This window comes from Lonchura striata, chromosome 4, assembly GCF_050655825.1.
Source record: "Lonchura striata isolate lonStrDom1 chromosome 4, ASM5065582v1, whole genome shotgun sequence".
Lineage (NCBI taxonomy): Eukaryota > Metazoa > Chordata > Aves > Passeriformes > Estrildidae > Lonchura > Lonchura striata.
In genome coordinates this window covers 60,383,489-60,407,223 of record NC_140706.1, presented here as the reverse complement: position 1 = coordinate 60,407,223, position 23,735 = coordinate 60,383,489, and the positions used below count along the sequence as shown (strand labels likewise).

Below are 23,735 nucleotides of genomic sequence, written 5' to 3'. Positions count from 1 at the left end.
TTTAAAAAGAGCCCAGGGAGACTAGGACAGCTAGATGAGAAGATACCAAATTTAAATAATTCAGCACATTTTCTGGGAGGGAAAAATACAAAAAAAAAAAACCCCAAACAAAACCAAACCAGACCCAAGGATCCCCACAAAACACAGTGAAGTCCACAGACCTTTGGCCTCCAAACCTTTGAACGCTTGCGAAGCAGCTTCATAGCACTGATGTACTCAGCCTGGATCCTCCGGGCAGGCACAACTAAATCACCATCAGCCTTATTGATAGCAACCAGGTCTGCCATCTCAATGATGCCCCGTTTGATGCCCTAAATGCAACAGGGACAGAAATCAGGAGTACCCAGAGGGGCTGTGACACGCTGATTCATCACAAAAAGCGGGTCAAAATGCTTTGGTAGTTTCTAGTTTTCCCCCCCAAAAAATATATATATAACTAGTAAACATGTTAAAGTCAACCACAGGGAATCAAAAGTTTATATCCTAATACTTTTAAAATCAAAAAAGGGAGCTTAACTGTGCAGTAAGTGGAAGACACTGAAAATACTTAATAATAACAGTATAATGGACAAAACACTATTGATATGGACTTTCTGCACAGATACGACATGCTGAATTTAAGTTTCTCTTTCTAGTCCCAGGTAGTAACCAATAAGAGAAACTGAAAAATACCTGTAATTCATCTCCACCCGCAGGTGGTAGTAGTAATATAAACATATCAACCATATCAGCCACAGCAAATTCTGACTGGCCCACACCTAAAAAATTAAATTCAGAATTTACCATTTGCTACAAACTTTCAGTCCCATTAATGACAGTAATTGTGATAGATGCCAGCATTGCCCCATGAACAAATCCCACTAACACAACAAAGGCAACAGGAAACATTACAGTATAGTAAAAGACATACAAGACTAGAAAACAAGACAGAATGAGTATTTGTGTTCAATCAGTGACCACATACAAAAACACAGGCAAAATCAAGGCAGAGGTATGCAATTATTAGCACAGCTTATTTTCATATCCCAACAGGAAAATCAAAGCAAACCCTAAGCACATACCTACTGTTTCCACAAGAACAATATCGTAGCCTCCTCCTTCACAGAGCAGAATGGCTTCATTTGTGGTCCTTGTGACACCTCCCAGTGTCCCACTGGTTGGAGATGGTCTGATGTATGCATTCATGTCTCTTGACAACTCAGTCATCCGTGTTTTATCACCCAGTAGGGAACCTTAATGTTAAATTATTTCTGAAGTGCAACACAGCCACACTCCCCCTTCTCCCCGCTCCACACCAATAAATGAGTGAGGAAAGACAGATTTCTTGTACAAAGTCAATCAAATAAGAATATCCTAGTCATAGTTGCTCAAGACTTAGCTGAGGACTAGGAAGCTACTGTCTGGTTCTTCTACTTCTCAGAAGCTGCAAAGGCCTGACAGACAGACCTTACTGCTACCAAACACAAAAAAATCCGTGCTAGGTCAGAATGAATTCTACAACTCCTGAATGGCTTTTTGAAGCCCACACGTCAGGCCACACAGCCGATTCTTGTCTGCTCCTGTCCAAAGGGACAAATCCCTGTGCATGATGATTCTGACACACCTGGATGCTGGATGTTTTAAGAGAGCTGACATGTGTCCCTGCCTTCCTTCTACTCAGACAATCTGCAAATCAGATTCAGCAAGATCTACGCACTCGACACACACTCCAAAAGATGAGAGATGCTCAATTCTTCCAGCTGCTGCAGTTGTGCTGTCACATTTTGCTACTCTACTGATGCATCCTGAAAGCATGCATTAAAGAACACAGTATGTCTTAGCTTTGTGTCATTGCAATGCTCTAGCTATTTCTTTATAAATAGTTACACACCTCTAACAGCACAGAAGCTGGAAAAACTAATGATGCTGCATGACAAACGGTCCCTTACAGAAAAATCAAAATCAATATTGTGTTATTTGTATCAGAGATACCACGAATCAGGTGTGGTCAGCTTGTAATTTCCCTACATTTTTTTAATGGAGAGTTACAGATTGCAGCCTGCCATGAGTAATCCTGCACGAGTTCAAAAAAAATTCAAATTTAGAAAAATAATTTGTCAGCCAACATTTGAACCCTGGAAAAGAGAAAATCTGAAAGAATTACAACACATATACCTATTTTCCAATTTTGTATCACATAGAAAGAAATATGAAAACTTGATTTATTTTACATTTTACTGTTATAGGCACCAAATTTTCTTTCACTTGGCCCAAAGACATACTTCTGTAGTTGACAAGGTATTAGAAACTTGACTCAAACTTTGATTCACACTCACCACCACTTGTACTAGAGGAAGGGTCCACAGCCAACACAGACACTTTATGGTTTCTTTCTGTAAGCATCTTCCCAAAGCATTCTATGAAGGTCGACTTTCCAGCACCAGGAGGACCGGACAACCCTAAATAATCACATTAGGAAGAAAAAAAATTTTGTTACAAAAAATACATCTCATGAATACCATCAACATCTACGTTGATTACAATTCATACTTTAATACAGCATCACAACAAAAGCAAATAAAAGCTATGCCAAAACAAAATAGGAGCTTGGCAACACAGCAGCACTTCACCACCCATCATCACACTGATACCAACGTAACACTGGGTTTATCTATTTCTTCCCCTCCAAATAAAAATACTTATACTATATGACTTTTCCTTTAGAACTTTCAAAATATTAGAACTGAATTTTTCAGATTTACTACAAAAGAAACTCTCCAAAAGGAAAAGCAAGCCCTTACCTTGAAGAGCTGCTCTTTCAAAAAAATGAGGCCATTTATTTGCATGTCACAGCTCACAAAGATTAGCACCAAACTTTTCTCATTCCCATGCCTCAGTTCTTGTTCTTATTACCTTTGTATGGGCAGGAGAGAAGACAGCTGGGCATGACTCATGTTAGCAAATCCTTCTCTTCACAAGGGAAAAATATTTTACAGCTTCCAAGAGAAGCAGGTTCAAGTCTCCTTCAGCAAAAAATCAGGCTGCTTAAGAGAGGGCCAGAAAACAGGAAGGTGCATGTTTTTCCTTCTGTAGACTAAAATGGGATTCAGGAAGTATTTGAGAAACTACCTTCTTTGGGAAGAGACCAGGTCTGCTAGACTACATCTTTCCCTAAGTGTAGATGACATCTGCATCAATCTGCAAACGAACTACTGTTTCACCTCACAATGGTTACAAAACCCACCATGGATAATACTCTGAAGAAGCAACAATAATTTCTAAATAATTTTCAAAACCATTTTTCATCTCGTGCCATAATTCCACAGGACAAAGTAAGTAATCTAGATTGGTTATAAACAACAAAAAAATAACAATCCAAGACCACAGACCACAAACAACAGTGATAATAAAAGGTGAGGACAGTAATTACACGTAAGCAACTACTAGACAAGACAAAACATAAAAGGACTAACCCACTCTAAAGGCAAGTGGCTTTCCTTGATTTAACTTTTCTTGTTCCCTGTGGTAGGATAATACCTTCTGAAGGAGCACCTGGGCTACTTTCTTCTTCCCACTGTGAGTGGATTCTATGAGTGTAATGGCTTCAGCTAAAGAGGCTCTCTGGCGCTGGATTAGCCCATGGTAAAGTCTGTCTACAAGTCTCTGCTCCCGGTCAGAAAGTCCCTCTGCTTGCTGCTCAGGGGCTGCTTGCTGGCACAGCTCTCTCCTCAAACCATTCCATGAACAAATCCATTTTGTATGGCAGCGGTGTGCTGGCCCAAGAGACCCAGCACCCAGGAAATCTGCTCGGGAAGTGAAGCCAAAGTTCACGGAGTAAGTTCTTCTGGAGAAATAACAGCGAGAGAATCTCAACAGCAAACAGGGGATCTTCATCTTGCTTGGAACTAAAAAGTACCAAAGTTGTCAGTTCACTTCTGTTTGCCAACACCCTAAAGAGAAGGAAAAACATTTTTACTTTCCTCAAAGCACTTGTGAGGACTCAAATTAAATTTACGTACACCTGTGATCATCAGCTTTAGTTTTATCTGTACCCACTGCCTTGAATAAAAAAAATTACCATCCCCTTTTCCCATTAAACAGACACAATAAAAACACGCTAGAATCAAAGGCACAGCATCTCTTTATTATCATACTTCATAAATGAAAATATAAAAAAAAACTACTTTCAAATAAGGCTCTGAGAGCAGCACACTAGAATCCAGAACACTCAATCCTTACACTTAGGTTAAGGGCGGTATATTCTACTTTGACGGGCTATGCTGAGGGCTGTTTTTAACAATTTTTCGGGATGAGGGCATATTGGCACTTATTTCAATCAGAAAGAGGAAAACGGGGGGGTGGGGGAGAGTTCAGACACAAAAACATTTAGAAATAAACAGGAGAGCTGAAGCCTCCCCGAGGCACCGGCGGCCCCAGCCCCGCTCCCGCTTCGCTGCCGGCGCCGGGCGGCGCCGAGGGCGCGGCAGAGCCGCCACTGCGGGCACATCCCTGCCATTCCCGGCACATCCCCGGCACATCCCTGCCATTCCCGGCACATCCCCGCCATCCCCGGCACCTACCGGAGCCGCCCCGCTCCGCCCCGGGAAGTGACGCCCTCAGGCTGAGCCGGAACGCGCAGGGAAGGGCCGGGCAGGGCTGGAGCGGGGATGCCGGAGGACGAGGAGCTGCCCCACCACTCTCCAGGACCCCGGGGGAGCGGTCCGGGGCTCAGGGCTCAGCTCTGGCCATTCCACGAGCACGCGAACTTCCATGGCCGTGGAGTCACAGTCTCCCTGCCCCGGCCTTACAGTGCAGGTTGTTTCAAATCATAATTTCTCTCCTGATTTAGAGGTACTCACTCTGAATCCGTGCGGGGCGATTTACCAGTCCTCCCATTTCGCTTCATACACCAAGGAGGGAGAAGAAAAGCTTAAATCCCTGCATGTGCTTATTAAATCATGTTTATTTTCAGCCTTATTAAAGTTCCTCTTTAAACTTTCCTGATGTGGAATGTTGGTTTATTGTGAAGCAGTGTTTGTTTTGCTTCCTTAATTTTTTTTTTTTTAAACAGTTATTATTTCTCCAGTCATCTCAACATCCTTTTTCTGCCTGGCTTCTTGTTAAAGTACACAGATCTACTTCCAATGAATGTAATCACACCGAATCCACTGGCTGTTCCCAGTGCCTCGCACTGTCCTGCAAAGACTTTTTCACAGTGTCATCACACGAGCAGTGAAAATGACAGACTATTAAATGGCAAAAGTTTTGTTCTGAACTGCTGAATGCACAATTTAATCTCGCTGCTATTATTCGGCCCAGAAGATGATGATACATAGAGAACTGTACACTTCAGGGCTAAGAAAATATGCAATCTTCTGTGCCTATCAGCATGGGATGAAACCATGGCAGAAAGAGAACAGAAGTTCCATTTCAAAGTAGCCTTGTGAGGTCTTTCTGTTTAACAGGTCTTTATTCACCAGAGTTAGCCTGGATCACTATAATCTCTTCATTAACAAGGGTCTCTGTTTCAAGTGCTGTACTTGCACATCCCCACTACTATTTTAGAAACAGCAGAAGCAAAAAAAAAAACAAAAAAAAACCAACCACAAAACAAAACAAACAAAAACCCACAAAACAGAAACACAACACATTCTAGTACTGCTTAATTGATCATTCAGTTTATGCCCCTTTGTGTTCTCCGAAATTGAATACTTTTGTCAGTGATCTTGATGGAAAACTGCACATTTCGTGAATGCGGAAAAGGAGAGGGGATTGTTCAGTTCTCTATGATAACCTTGTGGACAGGAATAATGGGAGTGAGAGTAAAGTGTGCACTCAGCAGTTCACAACAAAACTGCTGCTCTTTTATACAGCCCATCAGGCTGTACTGCCAATTTGATATGGCCACAAGCAGGCATGAATGTGCTGTAGAGTCATCGTCCTGCAAGAACTGTTCTCAAGATTTTGCACACTGGTGAGGTCTGGAACTCCAAATTGCTCAAGTCATCCTCTTTATTATTCCCCTATCCCCCAACTCTGTTTTTCAACAAATTTGCTTTTCACCAGTCAGAGACTATGGTCTCCAAATGCCAGATATGCAAGCTAGACTTCCTATTGCCTTGTCAATTATATACATCCTTTCCTTCAATAGTCTTTCATATATCAGAGATTATATGGTCTTCTACCGTCTCTGATTTTCTTTTACTATAACCTCATACAAAATAGGCAAAATACTCCCTTAGAGCCTGGATCATATCTTGAGTCTTCTTAATCTACGTCCTGCCATACTGTACAGTGTTCTTGTGTTTCTCCTATGGTCTTCAATGTATGCACTAAAGACAGGGGTGTTTGGTTGTTATTACACACAGCCCAATAAATTTTGGTCAGACTCACTGCATTTGTGCTTTCTGATTTGCAATATACAGATTTTTCTTGGCTTCTGTATTCTTTATCCATTCATAATTAATTTACCTAACATTGTTGCTGAGCTATTCAGGAGGGTAATTCAGTAGCTTTCCACATCAAGCTCTGTTTCTCCTTTTTTTAAAAATTATCTTTCAAATTCGGGGTGAGGCGAGTGTATTTGTGGATCTGGGTTTTTTTAAATTTCAAATTTAACTCATATTCTGTGTTCTCTTTGCTTCTTTTCCCCATGGGTGTCAGAAGAATAAAAATGCATGCCCCATAGTTATTCCATCTCAGTCTGCAAACTTGTCCAAGATTTAAGAAAATTATCTGTTTTAACCTTCTTGCTGCAAATTTATCCCAGTGTTAAAGAAAAGAGTATTGCTGGTAACTCATGAAATAGCAGTCTTCCTTCTGAGCCAATACTAAATCAAACATCCTGTAAAGTGTTATAAATATTGGGCAATGAGCAAAAGGTGCAGGGAGGCACAGACATTCAGGCAAAATGTGCAACCGAATCCAGATCATTACAAAAGAATAGAAAAAGACCCTTCTGTAACTTCTCACAGCAGGAATAGAATTAACACTAGAATCTGCCAAATTCAACCATGCAAATTTACATTCCATCTAACTGGCTTCCCCTTGCAGTTTTAGCTGGATTAACTCATTCTTTCTCTGGCAACACTGATTTCCTTGCTCTGTTCACCTGCTCTTTAAGAAAACCCATAGTAATCTTTGTGCACATAATTAATACAATGATATTTAATATCATCAGAGACATTTCTCTACAGCAATATGCTGTAAAGGTCAATACAAAACCACATTCCCTGCCATGGTACAAACTGAAACTACAGAGGTGACCAAATGACCATTTGCCCTTTATTTCAGAATGCACCCCTCAATTAATTTCAGTTTTCACAGAAGCAGAAAGGTTTGATCCAACCTCCTTTTTACTGCAAAACATGAAGCAAGGTAACTACTGATTACAAGAAGAAAGGCTAAGCTTTTCAATGACAGTCTTAGCACTCTGGACAAAACACACCTCCTGCCTTATCTTGAAAGATAATTGGACACCTGAAATGCAACCACTAGAAAGCATAGTCACAGTGAAAGTTTGCCTGCTGAAATGCAATTTGAGTCCAGGCCTCAGATCTGCAATCACAACTCAGGCAAGGGAATACCAGAAAAAAAGGCCATTTCCCCAAAAGCTCTGTAGCAACTGCTACACAAATGGGTGTTTGCTGACTGTGAGCATCCCAAGGTTTTTCCACAAAGGCCATGACCAAGCAGCAGGACAGCTGCCTGCCTAGGTGTGGAGAAAGCCTTTCCACAGCTTCCCAGGGCCAGCCACCTACACAGAGGAGACAACTCCATGGCTGAGCAGACTCTCTGTACCTGTGCTGGTGAGAAGCTGTAAGGTTGTCAGGGCTGCTGGAGCCTGAAAGCCTGGAAGAAATTTGCTCTATTTGCTTTGGCTGAGACCTACAAGAGTGCAACTGAAGAAAACAGAAGGAAAAATGATCTTAAATAATTATGGTTTCTATTTGTGCAATGTTTTTATCAACAAGGGAGCTGAAGTTTCTTCACAAAACCTTAGAGCAGTAACTTCAATGTTTCCTTGTTGGTATGAACTGAGCAGTGATTGCACATTAGTGAGAAATGATATCAGCCATTACAGGAAAGTTTTCTAATGCTTATGCACAAGTTTTTAAATTGTTAATGATGAACTGCCTGATGTGAAATGATTTTTAAATGGGACAAATAAAACTATCTTTTCCTATAAAAGCAACTATCTCTTCTGTAAAAAAAGGAAGGACATTTACTATATAAGCAAAACCCCCAAATATTATTCATACACTACTAGTAGTTGTAAAAGCCATTTAAATAATGTTCTCAAAGACTGATTCATTGTTAAAATTATAAACCTGGAAAAGCAAGTCACTTGCCAGTAAAATATTTCTTTTTCTTTCAATTAAAAAAAGTATTTAAAAGCTTAGCTTAAAGAGTATGGTTTTTTCTGTGGCCACCAATGACTCATGATATCAAAGTATCTCTCATGTACTTCATTATTACACAGCCAGAAAGGAAATCATTAGTTGCCTTCTCCAGTTGTTTTTTTTTTTTTTCAATACAGCAATGAAAGCATACTAAGCATATTAGCAAACATAAAAAATATAATACAAAATATAATCTGACATTTGACTTTGCTGAGACACCCTCATTCCCAGCTACTTTTTGCTTAAGGAAAGGCCTGATTGGCCGCAGTTTTTAAGTTCTGTAGTTGCCAAAAACTCAGTCCTCAGCAGAGGACTGAGACTTTCAAGTGGCTAAATACAGTCCTCCTTTCCTCCATCCCAGGGTACTAAAGGTTTATTAAGTCAGTTTGAAATGAGCACTACCTTATACACCAAAAAGTGAATACTGTAGTTCACAAGGTGAAGAATCAGTTGGGGCAAGGAATCAATGATGAATGCATAACTCAGTTTACCACTGAAGACAATTTGAACATCGAGATTGAAAGCATAGATCTCTCATATGTTCAGGTGTTTTCCCCTGCATCTCCAACAGCATTGGTGCTCAGAGTTCTTTGTCCCATGCTGAGTGCTTCACTAGCATGTGAAACTCACAAGTGGTAGACGTGAGACAGCGGGGAGAAGTAGCCATAGGAATATAACATTGCAGCAAAACATATCAAGACATTCTCTGTTCCAAGATGGCACGGCCAAGATGAAGAGGAAGACCAAGGCCATGGTAACTCTGATGGGCAGGATTCAAGACTGAGATGTAGGAAAACCTAAGTGTTTCCAGCTGGGACCAAACCTGTGGTGTGAACAGGGAAGGCTGTTTCTAGCAGGCCGCCTGAGCACCTTAAACACAAGGTACTGCTTATCATGCTGGAAGTCTCTGTATTTGCTTGCTTACTCTCCAACATACCCACAAAAGCAAGACTTTGGTTTTACAGTCCAATATTGTGTGCAAGATAAATGTCCCATTTTTTCCAGGCAGCTGTAGCAGATGGGCATGAAAAGGACAAAAAGGGAAGATTCTGCTAAGATTCAATGCTGTATGATCAGCCCATCCAGAAATACAGCACAACAGCATTCTAAAAGGCCGACTGACTCAGAAAGGGCTTGTTAAAAAGCCTGTTAGGTCATAAGGTGTGTCATTGCTTTACACCACTAAGTAAACAAATACCTTCATATAAGTACACCCTACATTTACTAAGCTTAGCCTAATGATACAAAATACCGTATCATAGAATTAAGATGAAAGACGAATCCTTAAATAAGGCAAAAAGGGAAGCAAAACTCCAACGTCCAAACAACAAACCTACTGCAATCATAATTGATGCAATTGCATGGGGAAAATTAGCATAGAGCATATAGAAAGAAGTAAAATGTTTGTTTTGAGGACCAGCTAATAGAGGTCCAGAAGGGAAATTTGGAATCTTTTTTTCAGAAGTTGGTATTTTCATCTAATTTCTTTCCCGACTAGGTCCATGTTTAGAAAAGAATTGTACATTCAAGCAGCAAGCCCATCTCAAATGTATCATTATATTATGTTGCAAGAATCAAAGATGTTCCACTTGCACTTCCCTGCCACTGGAAGTTAGCCATGAATTTGCTGTCTGAAAATTTGTGTTTATCTTTAGTGCAGAGGTGGCTTCCCTTACTCCTTCTGGCCAGAAGGGGAAGCTAGCGCCATGTGGCTGAGCCACACAGCCCGGATGGATCCTGAACACATGGTAAATCTGCCCTGTTTGGCCACGGCAGAGTTTAACTACCTGAGGAACTTAAACATACCGAGCATTTATTGAGAGCGCATCCAGGAGGCTTCAGAGTGTAAAATACAAAAGCAAGCTTGGGTTCCATCTCGATCTGGAAAATTACTCACAGAAGACCAGCAGCAAGTGGCTGTAACCCTGTTTAGCAGTCTCTTACAGCAAGTTTCTGACTTCCCAGCAGGATTTTGCTGTTGCCTTATCTCTGGTCTCTGCAGCAAGTCGGGGATTTCTGTGTAACACAAGATTTACATAGAAATGGCATCTTATTTCCACACCTAAACCAGAAACAAAATACAAAGTATACATTTTTAACCAGTATTCTGCTACTGTGTTAAGACACCCGCTCAGAGCATCAGTGTGGGAAATAAACAGAAAACTTTATAGGAAAAATATTAATAGTTGCCTTGTTGCATTAATATTAAAGGTTTTGTTCTGTTGTTTAGAATAAAGACAAGATCTCTGGCAGTACTCACAGCTCAAGATGGCTTGTGGTTATCAGCATCCTCCATTCTTTTCAGAGCAGATTCAACTGCATTTATTTCATATCTTGCAATTTTAGTATGGAAGTTGATTTTTCTGATCAGCTATTCCATTTCAGTTTCTCAGCATTAAAAACCCAGCTGTTTATTTGACTTAAGCTAATCTATCAGATAAGTTAGATGGCCCTTCCCACAGGGCTGTGGAAAGAAACAGCAGCAGTCAGATGCCAAAATCTCTAAGTAGGTCTGTCCAAAATTTCAAGTTTATTATCTATCTGCGTGTCTCTAGTCTGGCCTAGACTCAGGCTTCCTGCCATTTCTGAAAGGAAACTTCCAGGAATACTTCACTTCTAGGAACTTCCAGGAATGCTCTCTCTAGCTCAGCCAGAGGCAGGCTATTCAAATCATCAGTAGATGGAACATTAAAAAAATTAACATAGGAAGTCTTGAATACAAGTCTATGTTATATACACACACACATCATCCCTTGTCACTGTTTGCCATTTATTCCAAGAGAACATATCCCTGGTGCTACTTTCCTCTCATGAAGCAAGATGGATACTATAAAACAGATGCTGAATATGTCAATGAGATGGCAGTCACCAATAGTGGAGGTCTAACAGAAGGCCTTACAAACCCATTCATTTTTAAAAATAATCTGAAAGGATGGAATAAGCAAAGAATTGATAGTGTGGCATTAAAAGTATTCTAGGAGGCCTCCTGCGTTGCATTCTCTCCCCATCACCATCTCTTTCTGCTGCTAACTTCTTGTATGGCCTTATTCTAAAAAAGACAGAATGAGCAGAGACTGAAAAGATTAAAACAGCAGTTACTTGCAAAATGAGATGTTCCTTGAAGGGAAGACATATGGATTTTGTCTTCGTATATTTTATACCGAACACTGAGCTATAAAGAATTTTTTGCTAATATCAAATCAAAAAATGCAAGAAAATTACAGTTCAAGTCAGAGCTCTCAGCTCTCACTTCACATTTCAGAATCACATGTCAATGACATTCCACCTTCCTAGTGCTCCCGTTCCAGTGAAGGAAAAGTATGCAGTCATTCAAATCCATACTTCCTTTAGCTGGTGTTCTGGAAAAACAACAGTACATATGTTAAAGCCTACCCATCTAGTTGTGGAAAGCATAACAATTCTGATATCATCTCCTTAGAGTGAATCCATTCTTGTAACTAAGCCTATGAAAAGAATAAATGTGGCATCAACAATCTGTTTTAATGACAGTATTTGTATCATTTCCAATTACACAAGTAACACTTCTCCAAAGTCATTAGTGCCCTGCCATTACAGCTGTCACTGCTTCTTCAGTCTTGCTGCTCTCAGAGCAAAGACTCTGTAGGTTCCTGTAAGGAATATTGATAAGCTTCAGGAAAAGCTCTTTTCCAGATGGTCTTATATGAGACATTCATACTCCAGCATTCCCAGTGATGGTTAAACACTTGTACAGAACACACTCCTGAGCAGAAAGTGAGGTTTGCTACTAGCATAACTGTGCAAATCAATACATTTTTTAGCTGCAACTCATCTTTAACTACACAGGCATATGGAACAAGGAGAAGAAAAGGAAAATAGTTTTGCCTACTTTATATTAAATCACTATATCTCAGTAGGCATGAAAATATATTCAGGTGACAAAGGCATCTCAACATCTCTGACAGAATTCAGCTTTGCGAAGTTCAGACCAAGCCCTAAACACTCACAGCACACAGCAGGAAAGCATAAAGAAGACATTTGCTATTCCTAATATGCATTTTTCTAACCTGTCATTGACAATTGCCAATGACCAACTCTCCAAAACCTAGCTAGATAGCTTGTGTTTAGTATCTTAACTGACACAAATTTTTTCTCCCTGCCCTTAGCATTAGACTCAATTTTATTCTGCGCAGTTTAAGACTGCTATTTCTTGTCCTGTTGTGTGCAAAGCAGAGAAAAGGAATTTAACTCTTCTTCATCAGAGTAGCTACCTACACATACTTCAAAACCTCCAGGTTTGACCCTTTCAGTTAATTTTAAAGCACATTTTACTTACCATGATGTTTTAGAACGAAACTCAGTGAGCAGGCAGTTTTCTCACTTGATTCTGGCGCCATGCACACAAACACTCCTGCATTAGTTACTGATGCCTGCAGTGTCTCAGAGGCTCAGACAGCAGGGCAGCAAGTAATTCAGCAAAGGTTACTTCTGAAAACCCTTTGGTCAGCTTTTCTGGAAGAAGACTACAAATACCTAATGCTAGTTATCTAACCACATACTTTCTTAATTAATGCATTCTAAATAACAAAGACCACATTTTAAAGTCTGACCTGTAAAAGAAAACTCTTTTTAAGGTTCCTTGTGATCTAAGAAAAAGATGACAGCACACACATTTTTTTTCCATTGAAATAAGACAAAATGAAAAAAAAACCCACCCAACTTTTGTCTCCTCACTTTAAGGCAATTTTTTAAAACAGTAACTCTCAGATGCTTCTTGGATAAATGTTTTAACTCTTATTTTAAAAAGAACAGTGAATACTTAGCAAACAAGCAAACAACAATTTTAAGACTTTTAGTATTAAAAGATGCCAGAGAAACAGTCAAAAAAATAAAGGGCAAGAACAAAAATAACAGTTTAATCCAAGGGGATAATATTTGTCAATCAGTTCAACTAATATTTTCTGAGCACTAATCTGGACATTCCTGATCAATTTCCAGGAGATATAAAATTTTTAAATTTTAGCTCAATTATGTAAGAGTCCTGAGATTAGGCCAAGTTTTTCATAGAATCATTGCTCATTCTCACAAGAGCTTATGAAAGCATCATGAAATGAAGAATGCCTCAGGATTCCCAGGAAAACATGATAGAAACCCGCTGTATTTCTAGTGGAGTGACAATCATTAAAGGCAAATGCAAAAGACAATATAAAATACACAGACATAATACATAACTATAAAGAAAGCCCATTTTGTAGAACAGTGAATTTTAACCAAATAGTAGAAGAAACATTCTAACTATAAAAGTAATTAGTAAGTGGAAGATGGTATGCAGGGAAGCTGAAAAAACCTTCTAAATTTTACTTTAATTCTACACAAAGCCCTTCTGACCATCCCATACACTACTGAAAGGATGCATGATGCAGCCAGCCCCTCACCTGACCAGCATTTACTGCACTTCTGCATGTGCAGAACATGTACAAGGCTCAAATATGCTTCCAATGCAGCATTCCTGAAAGAACTTCTCACAAATCTTTATGCACCCAAAGTGATGCTTTAGTTTTTCAAAGTTATTTTCCCACCCCTCACAGCCCTCTGGCTTTTAGACTGATTCTTTCAGAGGCTGAAATTCATAATTCATCTGAAGAACACTACATCTGTTCCATTTTGAGATCTCTCCCTGTAGCTGGGTCAGCTTTAGCCAGAGGGAAACCACATGGAGCAAGTCCCTCCAGATTTTTCCCCTTCCTCCCATAAAACTACAGAAGAATAATTCCTTCTGGGGAGGTGGAAGGGAAGAAAGTGAAGCAGATCCCTGTAGTCTTCCTCTGCAGGTATGAGGACTTAAATTTCTCACCTGTTTTCACCCAGCTTGCCAGAAAAACAAAACAAAAAACCAACCAAAAGTATTTCTTAAATGTAGGACTATTATCTTATAGAATGTGCCTTCTCTAGAAAAGGGAATTTTAAATTATTTCCAATTCTGTAATTTGTACCTTAGTAACAAACCTGCAATACCAGGTTAACCATCTCAGACTTGTAGTCTGGAAGCTACATTTCTAAAAAATCCACAAAAAAATAAACAGGATACTTCAAAAATACCCAACAACAGAAATTAAAATACCCCTCACACACCTGTTTGTTCTTCCAGGTGTGCACTAAGTATCTTCTCATGGTATCACATGAACTCATACTCTAATTTTTTTTCTGTAACCAGCCCTTTTACCATGCTCTCCAAATTTCTCTAAGAATGCAGGAAGAAAGGCTGTGGAAAGAGGGAGCAGGCTACAAGTACTGAGAGGTAGGAACTTCACAAGGAGCCTTCTGGTTCTGCATTTGGAAAACTAAAACCAGACACAGGATATAATCCATTGCCCATAAATTTGAAAAGATAGAAATTAAGAGTGCCTAATTATTACATATGCCCTAAGAGGATATCATCAGTCTATTGTACATTCCATGGGGTTCTCTTTGAGGAAATGAGGCCAGCTTTCACAGACTTACTAGCCAGCACTTAGAAGTACAATGCATTCCACCTCTGACAACTGTGCATTTAATTTGCTACCTCTTGGGTTTGTAGTGCTTACTGTCAGCAGAAACTTCAGATGACCAGAGAAACCTCCACCCTGCCTCCAGTGGTGCAAGTCCAGCCATGTTCCTGTGCAAACACCAAAACATTCACATGTGCAGGCTTTCACCCACAAGTGCTGGAGATAGAACATTTGTGTCTCAGATGGAATTTAGAGAAAAAGAGCTGAATGAGTAAAGCAACATCTGGTAGCCGCCATTCATCCCACATGTGGAAGCCAGTCACAACCACGATTTCCAAACTTGTGTGGCACTGAAAGGTTCCCAGATGGAGATGTTATTTGGGTTAGGCTTTCAGCTATGCTCAGTCCCTTACAAGGGCTGTTTCCTGTTTATGTGATGGGCAATGTCATATTTTTCAGGCATTCCAGATGCAGTTGTAGAGAGAATGAAGTTTTACTGAGCTTCTTGTATACCCCACCTGTGTCAGGCCATGGTAATTCCCAACACAAGGAGGCACAGTAATGTTTTACAAAATACAAGGGGTCAGCAGAACATGGACCAAAAAAAGAGGAAAGCCCACATATTCTGCATATCCTTTTATCCACCTTACTATCAAAAGAACAACAGTGCATGAGCACACAGACAACTCTGAAACAACAATTAAATAAACACCAAATACAACAAGAACACTCATAGTGTGGTCAGGTGATTCTTTCCCCCCACTTTACCCAACAAAATGCTCACATGCAACACCAGCCTCCACGCTCATTCAGCTATCAAGTTCCAGGTCTGACAATGCTTGGGATTGTTCCATGTCATGGCACTGCCACACCCCTGTCACCCACCCACTGCTGCTGGCACAGAAATGGGCATTTCCTGTACTTTCTCAGGTGATGGTAAGAAAACCTGGCTGTGAACCTTCCCTTGCCACGGTACACACATGGATTTTTTCCATTGCTTCTGTTGATCACTCACAATATGGATTCATCTGGGGTTCGTATGGTGCCAGCAGATCCTGTGAGGAAATGGATGGCCCCTTACTCAAAGTACACACTGCCAAATCAGGGTCCCCAGACTCGAGGTTCCCACCTTGAGGTGACAGCTCAAACTGCTGTACGTGCCCTTGCCAACATTAAGGCAACCCAGTGCTTTCCTAAGAATCTTTTTGAAGATGGTCAATTTCTAGAGACTTTAGTGGTTTAATATTTTGATCGTAAGTTGTTTTCTATCAGTGTAAGATCAAATTCAACTAAAGATCTACCGCTTTATCTGTTGAAACTTGCTCCTGTGACCTGGGGAAATCACAGGGACACCTGAGGCAATGACATGATTCCTGAAAGACCAAGACCAAGTGGGTCAGAAAACTGAATGGCCTCAGTGCCCAGAATGTATTCTGAATTAGAGCCATATCAATCATTAGCAGTAGGGGCTACAAAGAAACCCCACACTGCAATTAAAAGCTATCCCATGACACAGTATTTACAGAACTGCTCTCTTAGCACAAGATAAAAACCCAGTTCCTGGACTTTTGAGTCTCCTGTGCATGCAGATCAAGGTAGCTTTTTTCTGTGCTGCTTGAGAAAACAGAGGGATCAAGCTGTGTTTGAGAGGTTTGAAAAGCATTTGTAGTGAAACCATTGGCTGAATCACATTCAAAATTAAGCCATGCTTGGATCCAGTTTCTAAATAGTGCTGTTGCCAACACTGTGGCCTATGGTGATTTTGACTTGAGGAGACTGGTCCACAAACTTGGAGAAATATCTGATGGGACAGCAGCCATCTTTCAGTCTCCACATGTATATCTGAAAACACTCAGGATTACCAATCTGTAAAGTATCAACAGAAGGCAGAAATGAAGGGCTTAGAGATGAGATAGACCCTGCTCTCCCGCCAAGAACCAAGTGCTCCAAAAAAATAGTAAAGTGTTACTGCAGCACTACACACATCAAGTCTCATTCTCCTGCTTGTTCTAAGCTCAGGCTCAGTAATCTAAAAGAACAGCAGACCAAGAAGTTCAAAGTTATATTAGGAGAAAGGGGAAGGCAAAGTTATGCACACCATTTTTCTTTATAGAAAAGAATGTTGTTACACATTACAGGGACACTGGGGAAAGCTGCAACAGAAAAATCAGAATCTATTTTAAAAAGGCAAACTGTGCTCTTCCCAGCACGTCTAAGCAAGTGACCACTCCACAAAAACCAAACTCCTTGAACAAATTAAGCCTGTAATATAATTATAGCTCATTTTCTATTTACTATAGAACACAACTGCAAGTGGCAAGTTTTTATCACTGCTATGAGATAGCTTAGCTCTGGGGCAAGTGGCAATGCTTACTTCTTCAAAATTAAACTACACCAGATTCTTTTGAGCTTTAGAGATTTAGAGTCTCAGATGAGCTGGCAGGATCATGAAGAGAACACGCAGATTTTTCAATTTATGCCTTAGCGGCAGGATTAAAAGGGGAAACCACAAGCCAATTCTTAAGAAAAAATGAACAATCTACACACATTAAAACAAAAAAATCTTAACATTCCTTAAAGATGATTTAATCAAATTCCACACTCTTGGACTGTTTGTAAAATTTGGGGGTTTGTTTGACATTACTTTTGATTACTTCGGTCGCACAAGATCAATTAACAACATACACTGAGGATCACTTTTAACTGCAAGGCATTCATCAGACCTGCATAAAAACTGTACCCATCTCGTCTATTCCCTGCAATAGACCCACTCAGCTCTGTAACCACATCAAGCCCAGTGGATGCTTACATTGTCAGTTTTACCGGAGCCACTTCTGTGCTTGCAAGAGGCTTTGATCAGGAGGCTGCCTCTCCATCACACCTGCCTCATGAAAAACAGTTCACCACACACCCCAGGGGACACAGCCCTCCCCGCTGAAGGGTCTGCAGGTGGGGTGAATGAAACAGGAGCCACCTGTCAGACACTTCCATTAAACTGAACGAAAGTGGGGAACCAGAGCCCTCTGCCTCAGCAGCTCCCAGCATATGGTGACACACAGACACGTGATCCACAGTGGCACAGGGACAGCACCTCCTGGGGATGACAAAAAGCAATTTGCATGCAGAATTCAAAAAAAACAAGGACAGTCATCCAGAATATAGAAGTCAGTGAAGGGAGCTTAAGGAACAAAGACGAGAGAACATCCCCTGAAGGACAAACATGGCAAGGGTGTCTTTCTTCACTGAATTAAGTCAAGGACAGAGAAGGCCAGAGGAGAATATTAGCCATTTTCCCTTCCCTCCTGCACAGAATCACAAATGTATTTAAGAAAATGAACTGTGAGATGATGCATGTAAAAAATATACTGCTCCACCACTGCTGGTGATGGTAGAGTTATGTTGTATATTTAGGCAAGTGTCCAGAAAAAGGTGACTGCCAGTTCATGGCCATGAATCACAAATCTCAAGAGCACACTAAGAAGCTTCAGTGTGCTTCACAGAACAAACCAGCAGCAGTTCCTAAAGAGAGCACCAAATCACAGCTAACTTCCAAGGTGTCCATCAAAGGTTTAGAGTGGGACAAGACAAAGGAAAAATCAAAGAGATTGGCACACCAAAGAAGGTCCATATGAATTTCAGACACCTCTGCACTGATCTGGTGTCTTCAAACAGTGATACTCACACCTGTATTGCTTAGAGGCTAAAAAAGACAGCTATTGTTGTCTTAAGATAATAAAGGACAATAGCTACAGTAGCAAGAGCAGTGATTTAGCAGCAAATGGCTTTAACAAAGTAGACAGCAATACCAGGTTAGCAAGCATTAAAAGATCAGGCCCATGATTATGACACAGGATATGATACAACATGAATTATTTTTTCCATACCTTCCTAAACCCATAAAGGTATGTATAACTACCTCTCTTAGCTTTCAACAAATCTTTTAAGCATTCACCAGATCCTCCTAAATGATTAAAAAATCATCTCCACTCAGGGAGAATTATTTGATTTCCAGCACTTAAAAGCCAAAGCAGAGATTTCAAATGGAATTATTTGTATCCACATATACTGCTTTTCCTTAATAAATATATCCCTGTCTTTTCAGTTTCTCCTAACAGAGACTTGTCTTGGCTTTTAAGTAGCGTCTTTTGTGTTTAACTCTTGTTCAGAAGATTAAATGGAGGAAATTATGAGGAAATAAAACCAAATAAGCAACAGAAACTTACCTGGTTACAGAGCTGACACTGTAGGCTCTGTCCATATTTTTAGTTCTCAGCATTCTCTGTTTTGTGAGAGGTCAGCAAGAAACTCTTTTCCTTTCACTCTTGTCTTGCCTTTAAAAACTTTCTGACTCCAACTATCCAAAGCAGGGCAAAGCAGAAGGAAGACTTCTTCTAAATGCTCCAAAAATTTTCACAACTTCCTGAAGCCAGCAGTTGCTTCCTCCCAGGTAACCTCTGTCCTACGTCTTCTGTTTCTGGCTGTTAGTTTGTTGTGGTTTGGCCTCAGCTGGTAACTAATCACCACTCAGTGGCTGCTCCTTCACTCACCCCAGGTGGGATGGGGAAGAAAATTGAAAGGGTGAAAGTAAGAACACTTGTGGGCTGAGATAATGTCAATTTAATAAGCAAAGCCAAAGTTGCACACACAAGCAAAGCAAAACCAGGAATTCATTCACTACTTCCCACGAGCAGGCAGGTGTTCAGCCATCTCCAGGAAACCCGGGCACCATCACACATAACTGTAACTTGGGAAGACAACTCCATCACTCCTAACACCCCTCCCTCCTTCTTCCCATTTTACATGCTGAGCATGACTCCATATGTTACAGGATATATGTTGGGTCATCTGGGGTTGGTTGTCCCAGCTGTGTCCTCTCCCAGCTCCTTATGCATCCCCAGTCTCTTCACTGGTGGGGTGGGAGGCAGAAAAATCCTTGGATCTATGCAAGCCCTGCTCAGCAATAAGGAAAACATCCCTGTGTTATCAGCACTGTTTCCAAATCTAAAACAGCCCCATACAAGTACTGTGAAAAAAAAATTAACACAGATAAAACCACCTGAGAGTCTCAGGTGCTACTCCAGTCCACTCATCTTATGTAATGAAATGCAGCTGAGATACCTGTGCCATCATATGAAGGTACACGTTTTCTTTGCACTTAATATCACCACAACACAAGCAAAAAACTGGATAACAGATAACAAAAATATTATGTACCCAGCACTTCAACAGTATTATAGAAAAATTGACAACAGAAGGAACTCAGAAAAACGGGGATCCTGCACATCCCACTTAATTCAGATTACCACTGAAAGCTTCTGATGCATTGCAGAGCTACTATTTTCTAATTTTAATCCCTATTTAGGAAAAACAGAGAGGCATTACAGCCCAAAACATAAAAGACAGCAACATTCAAAGCAGTCACAACATAAAACTGTCTTTTCTTACTCCAACACTTTTTCAAAGTTTATCAAAACTTGCACAAGATCATCCAAATAGGAAAACATCCAAGTAGAAACACTCCTTAAGACTTGCATGATGGATGGTTACAGCACTAATTAAAAAAGAAGTCACTAACTCACAGCTGCATTCCATAAAAAGCAATGAAACTGTTGAGAACAGCTGGGAGTTTAAGCAGCAGGGGCTGAAGATATAAAAAAACAAAGACAGTGCCTGAGTAGCAAACAGCATTCTTCCACTTTTTGATCATCTCTAAATTTTATTTATTTTTAAGACTTACATTTCTGCTATGACCACTTCTTTATGAAAAAGATATGTTAAACTGAATCTGAAAAGAAACCAAAAAAACTGTTCTTGGAATGTAAAAGTATCAGGTATTGGGTTCTTCTCCATAGAGAACTTGTACATTATGGATTTTTTTTTTCCCTGAGCAAGGGGAGAATTTTTACTTTTTAATTTAAAAAATGTATATACTGAGCCAAGTTGTAGAATTAACTTTAACAAAAACACACACACACACAAAAAAAATTAAAAAAAAAAAAAAGAAGAGGGAAAAAAGAAGATAAAAAGGTGGCATTGACTCATACTCCAAAAAGGGCTATTTACTCAATTACTCATTACACAGACAGAGATGCTTTCTCTGTCTGGCTGAACACACACTGAGCTCTGCTGCTCAGCCTCCCCTTGCTCCTGCGTTTAGCAGGGCTACTGACCTGTACTAATCACTACATCTAAGCTCAGCACACCTTCATTTCTAGTTGTTCCTCCCCCAAGTTCACACCTTTATCTGGTTTGTTAAGAGTCTGCTAAGAAGTGGACAAGACAAGGTTTTAATCAAATGTAAGCAGTAACAACAGGTTTTATTCAAAATTTCCAGTAAAGAGGACCCACTAGTTTTGGAATAAAAGTACTCAAAAGTATTACAGCTTACATGAATATAAAAGAGCAAAGAGAAGAAAATAAACCAAGCAGGGGAAAAAAAAATTTTAAAAAAATTCTTTTTGAGTTTGAAATTGACCCCCACAGGGATACTGAAGTCCTCCAGGCAATTAACAGTTCCTTGGTTTGGCAAAACAAGATTATCTCACAGAATTAAAAGCCTACTTTTGTTACATAAACTGTATAAAACTGCTCAATAGTTAAAGAGCACTCTGTACAAATTCGCCTTGAAATACATAGAGCTACAGCCTTCAAACTGCAAAAATTAATAATTTTGTCCTCTTCATGGGTAAAAGAAGTTGCACAATTGCTTTGGGTGAAAAGGAAGAGGCAAAAATAGTCAGAACTAACAAGATGAAGCCACTATGAAAACAAAATGCACAACAAAATTCAGACTTCAGTTTAAACTAACACACTATGTTTACAATATATTCTACATTTCAGCTGTCATTTTCCCCTCCCACTCCCACCTCCCCCCATTCAAATATTCCTAGTTCCTTTATGGTCTAAATCTAATTAATTTCTAAACTTTCAAATACACCATACATACATTTAGCAAAAGAACATACCTAACATTCTTACATCAGTACAGTCAGGACACAGTTTCAGAGATAGCACACAGTTATTGAGATTAAACCTTATGCTTTCTTTTACTTTGAAAGAGAACAGCAACCATCAGTGTAATGTTTCTAAGAGGTACTGAAGAGAGGCTGCAAAAAGCAGACTTGGCCAACATCCACTCTTCCCTCCAGAGGACGTGGGGGAAACCAGTGAGTGCTGAATGTAAGGAAGGAGAACCTTAAGAGTGACGGCTGCAGAAAAATCCTTCGGGAACTCTGTCCAGCACGCTGAGTTTGGCTTTGGCTCTGTTGTCCCTCTTGTACTAAGCCCTGTAAATCAACTCCACAATAGTACATTACAATGTAAACTAAAATTCTTTATACCAACAGTATGTCAAAGGGGTTTATTTATCTTTGTTTTCTGAACCCAGCAGTTGGTCACAGAAGTCAAGTGTTTTCATGGCTCTTTTTCAGCTGTTGCCAGCTGAGGGGGGGAAAAAAGGAAAAACGTGTGTCTGACTCATACATCTTTCAAGTACATGCAAAGCTCAACTGTTTCCAAAATGCAGGAGCTTGGGACCTTTTAAGACACTGAAGAAATAGGATTATGAGGAGAGCCCATCTGAGTAAGTACTTTATCCAGCCACTGAAGGGGACCATGGAGATGTATCTCTATCCAGCATGGAGTGCTTGTTACATCCTGGCGATGATATTCAGCTCCCCAACCCTGGAAATAGAATCATAAGCAGGGAAAGAAAAAACAAATCACCTCATATTATAATACTAAATACCCGAAAAGCATACTTCTTCCAAAATAGCTTTCAACAATCATTATCAGCAGGGTGGCACAGCACCCACAGCACCCACCAACTATTATCACATTTCAATGAACAAATCAGAAGCTAAAAAATTATAAATGTGGAAAAGTATCATTTCGGATCTCTTGGAATGGAAATCTTTAAAGACGTAACTGCAAAATTTCCCCATACATCATTGCCAGCTGCCTGAGGTCCCTATAAAGCCTCTAAAGAGAGGGATATTCAAATAGTCTCTGCCAAGACTGAAAACAGAACAAATTGGGTGGAAATGCTGCCAAACAGATCGAAAAATTAAAAGATGAGGTGACAAGATTGATGTAGAAATGGGGGTGAAGCATCTGTTTGACAAGAACTAAAATATCATTCTCAGGATGGGGGTGATAAACTGAGCAGTAAGTCAGAAGCATTCCTCCTTGGAGAAAGAGGGAATGGTTATCCCCCATCAGACTGTTTCTCAACTTAGTACAGATTTTGTTTCAGCACATACCTGATTCTGTTACAGTAACTGCCGAAGATATAAAGAGATATTTAAAAGCACTCAAAATTGTTTTGTAATTGAACTAGTTTTGGGGCAGGTCTGAAGAGAAGACTATGACATCTGCAGGCACAGTTTGCTCCACTCTGTATTAATCCCTAATGAAGGGATTTCCCAGCTCCCAGCACAGCTGGCAGCAGCTCTGAACAACACTGTGCAGTGCAACTTCCAATACACAAGACGTCCTGTTTGACTCTTTAGGCAATACTGCCCTACACTCCATAGGATGCAGAGCTGTAAACAGCCTATTCCATTTTAGGAACCCCTGTCTTAATACAAGTTTTCATCCTTCCATCATGGAGAGGAGTGCAGCATATCACCATCTTCATTTGATTACTTTCATTTAAGGACCAACCCTTTCATATCAGTACCTACGCTGGCACTCACACAACAGCCACATCACAAATCCTGACCTTGTGTGCCTTCCTAGAATAGAAAGGTATGCATATAATTCTAAATAATGACTGCAGCTCCTAATCTGGGAGTTGCTGGTCAAGATTTAGAGGACTTATGTAAAGAAATATCTTCTGTAAGTCACCTCAAGCTTTCAAAGTATGTGAAAGATGTTTTTTTGTCCA

The 23,735-nt window shown here is 40.1% G+C and overlaps 2 protein-coding genes across 38 annotated transcripts in view; both read right to left on the bottom strand.

The window, feature by feature from the left end:
- Positions 1-18,883, bottom strand: part of MMAA (metabolism of cobalamin associated A) — a 56,693-nt gene extending 37,810 nt beyond the window's left edge. For 27 of the 32 annotated variants that reach the window (XM_085579217.1, XM_085579221.1, XM_085579225.1 and 24 more), the window contains exons 1-6: positions 4,560-10,173; positions 3,453-3,929; positions 2,316-2,438; positions 1,062-1,232; positions 673-758; positions 162-311 (exon numbers count right to left, since the gene is read on the bottom strand). In XM_085579217.1, coding sequence (XP_085435343.1) covers positions 162-311; positions 673-758; positions 1,062-1,232; positions 2,316-2,438; positions 3,453-3,873 — 951 coding nt within the window. In that variant the 5' untranslated portion in view covers positions 3,874-3,929; positions 4,560-10,173. The other 5 variants (XM_085579247.1, XM_085579249.1, XM_085579250.1 and 2 more) reach the window with 3 other exon arrangements.
- A 1,089-nt stretch (positions 18,884-19,972) lies between these two features.
- The window catches only part of SMAD1 (SMAD family member 1), a 98,075-nt gene continuing 94,312 nt past the window's right edge, over positions 19,973-23,735 (bottom strand). For all 6 annotated transcript variants that reach the window (XM_085579212.1, XM_021549231.4, XM_085579211.1 and 3 more), the window contains exon 7: positions 19,973-22,531. In XM_085579212.1, the coding sequence (XP_085435338.1) occupies positions 22,388-22,531 (144 nt within the window). In that variant the 3' untranslated portion in view covers positions 19,973-22,387. The remainder of the gene's footprint in view (positions 22,532-23,735) is intronic.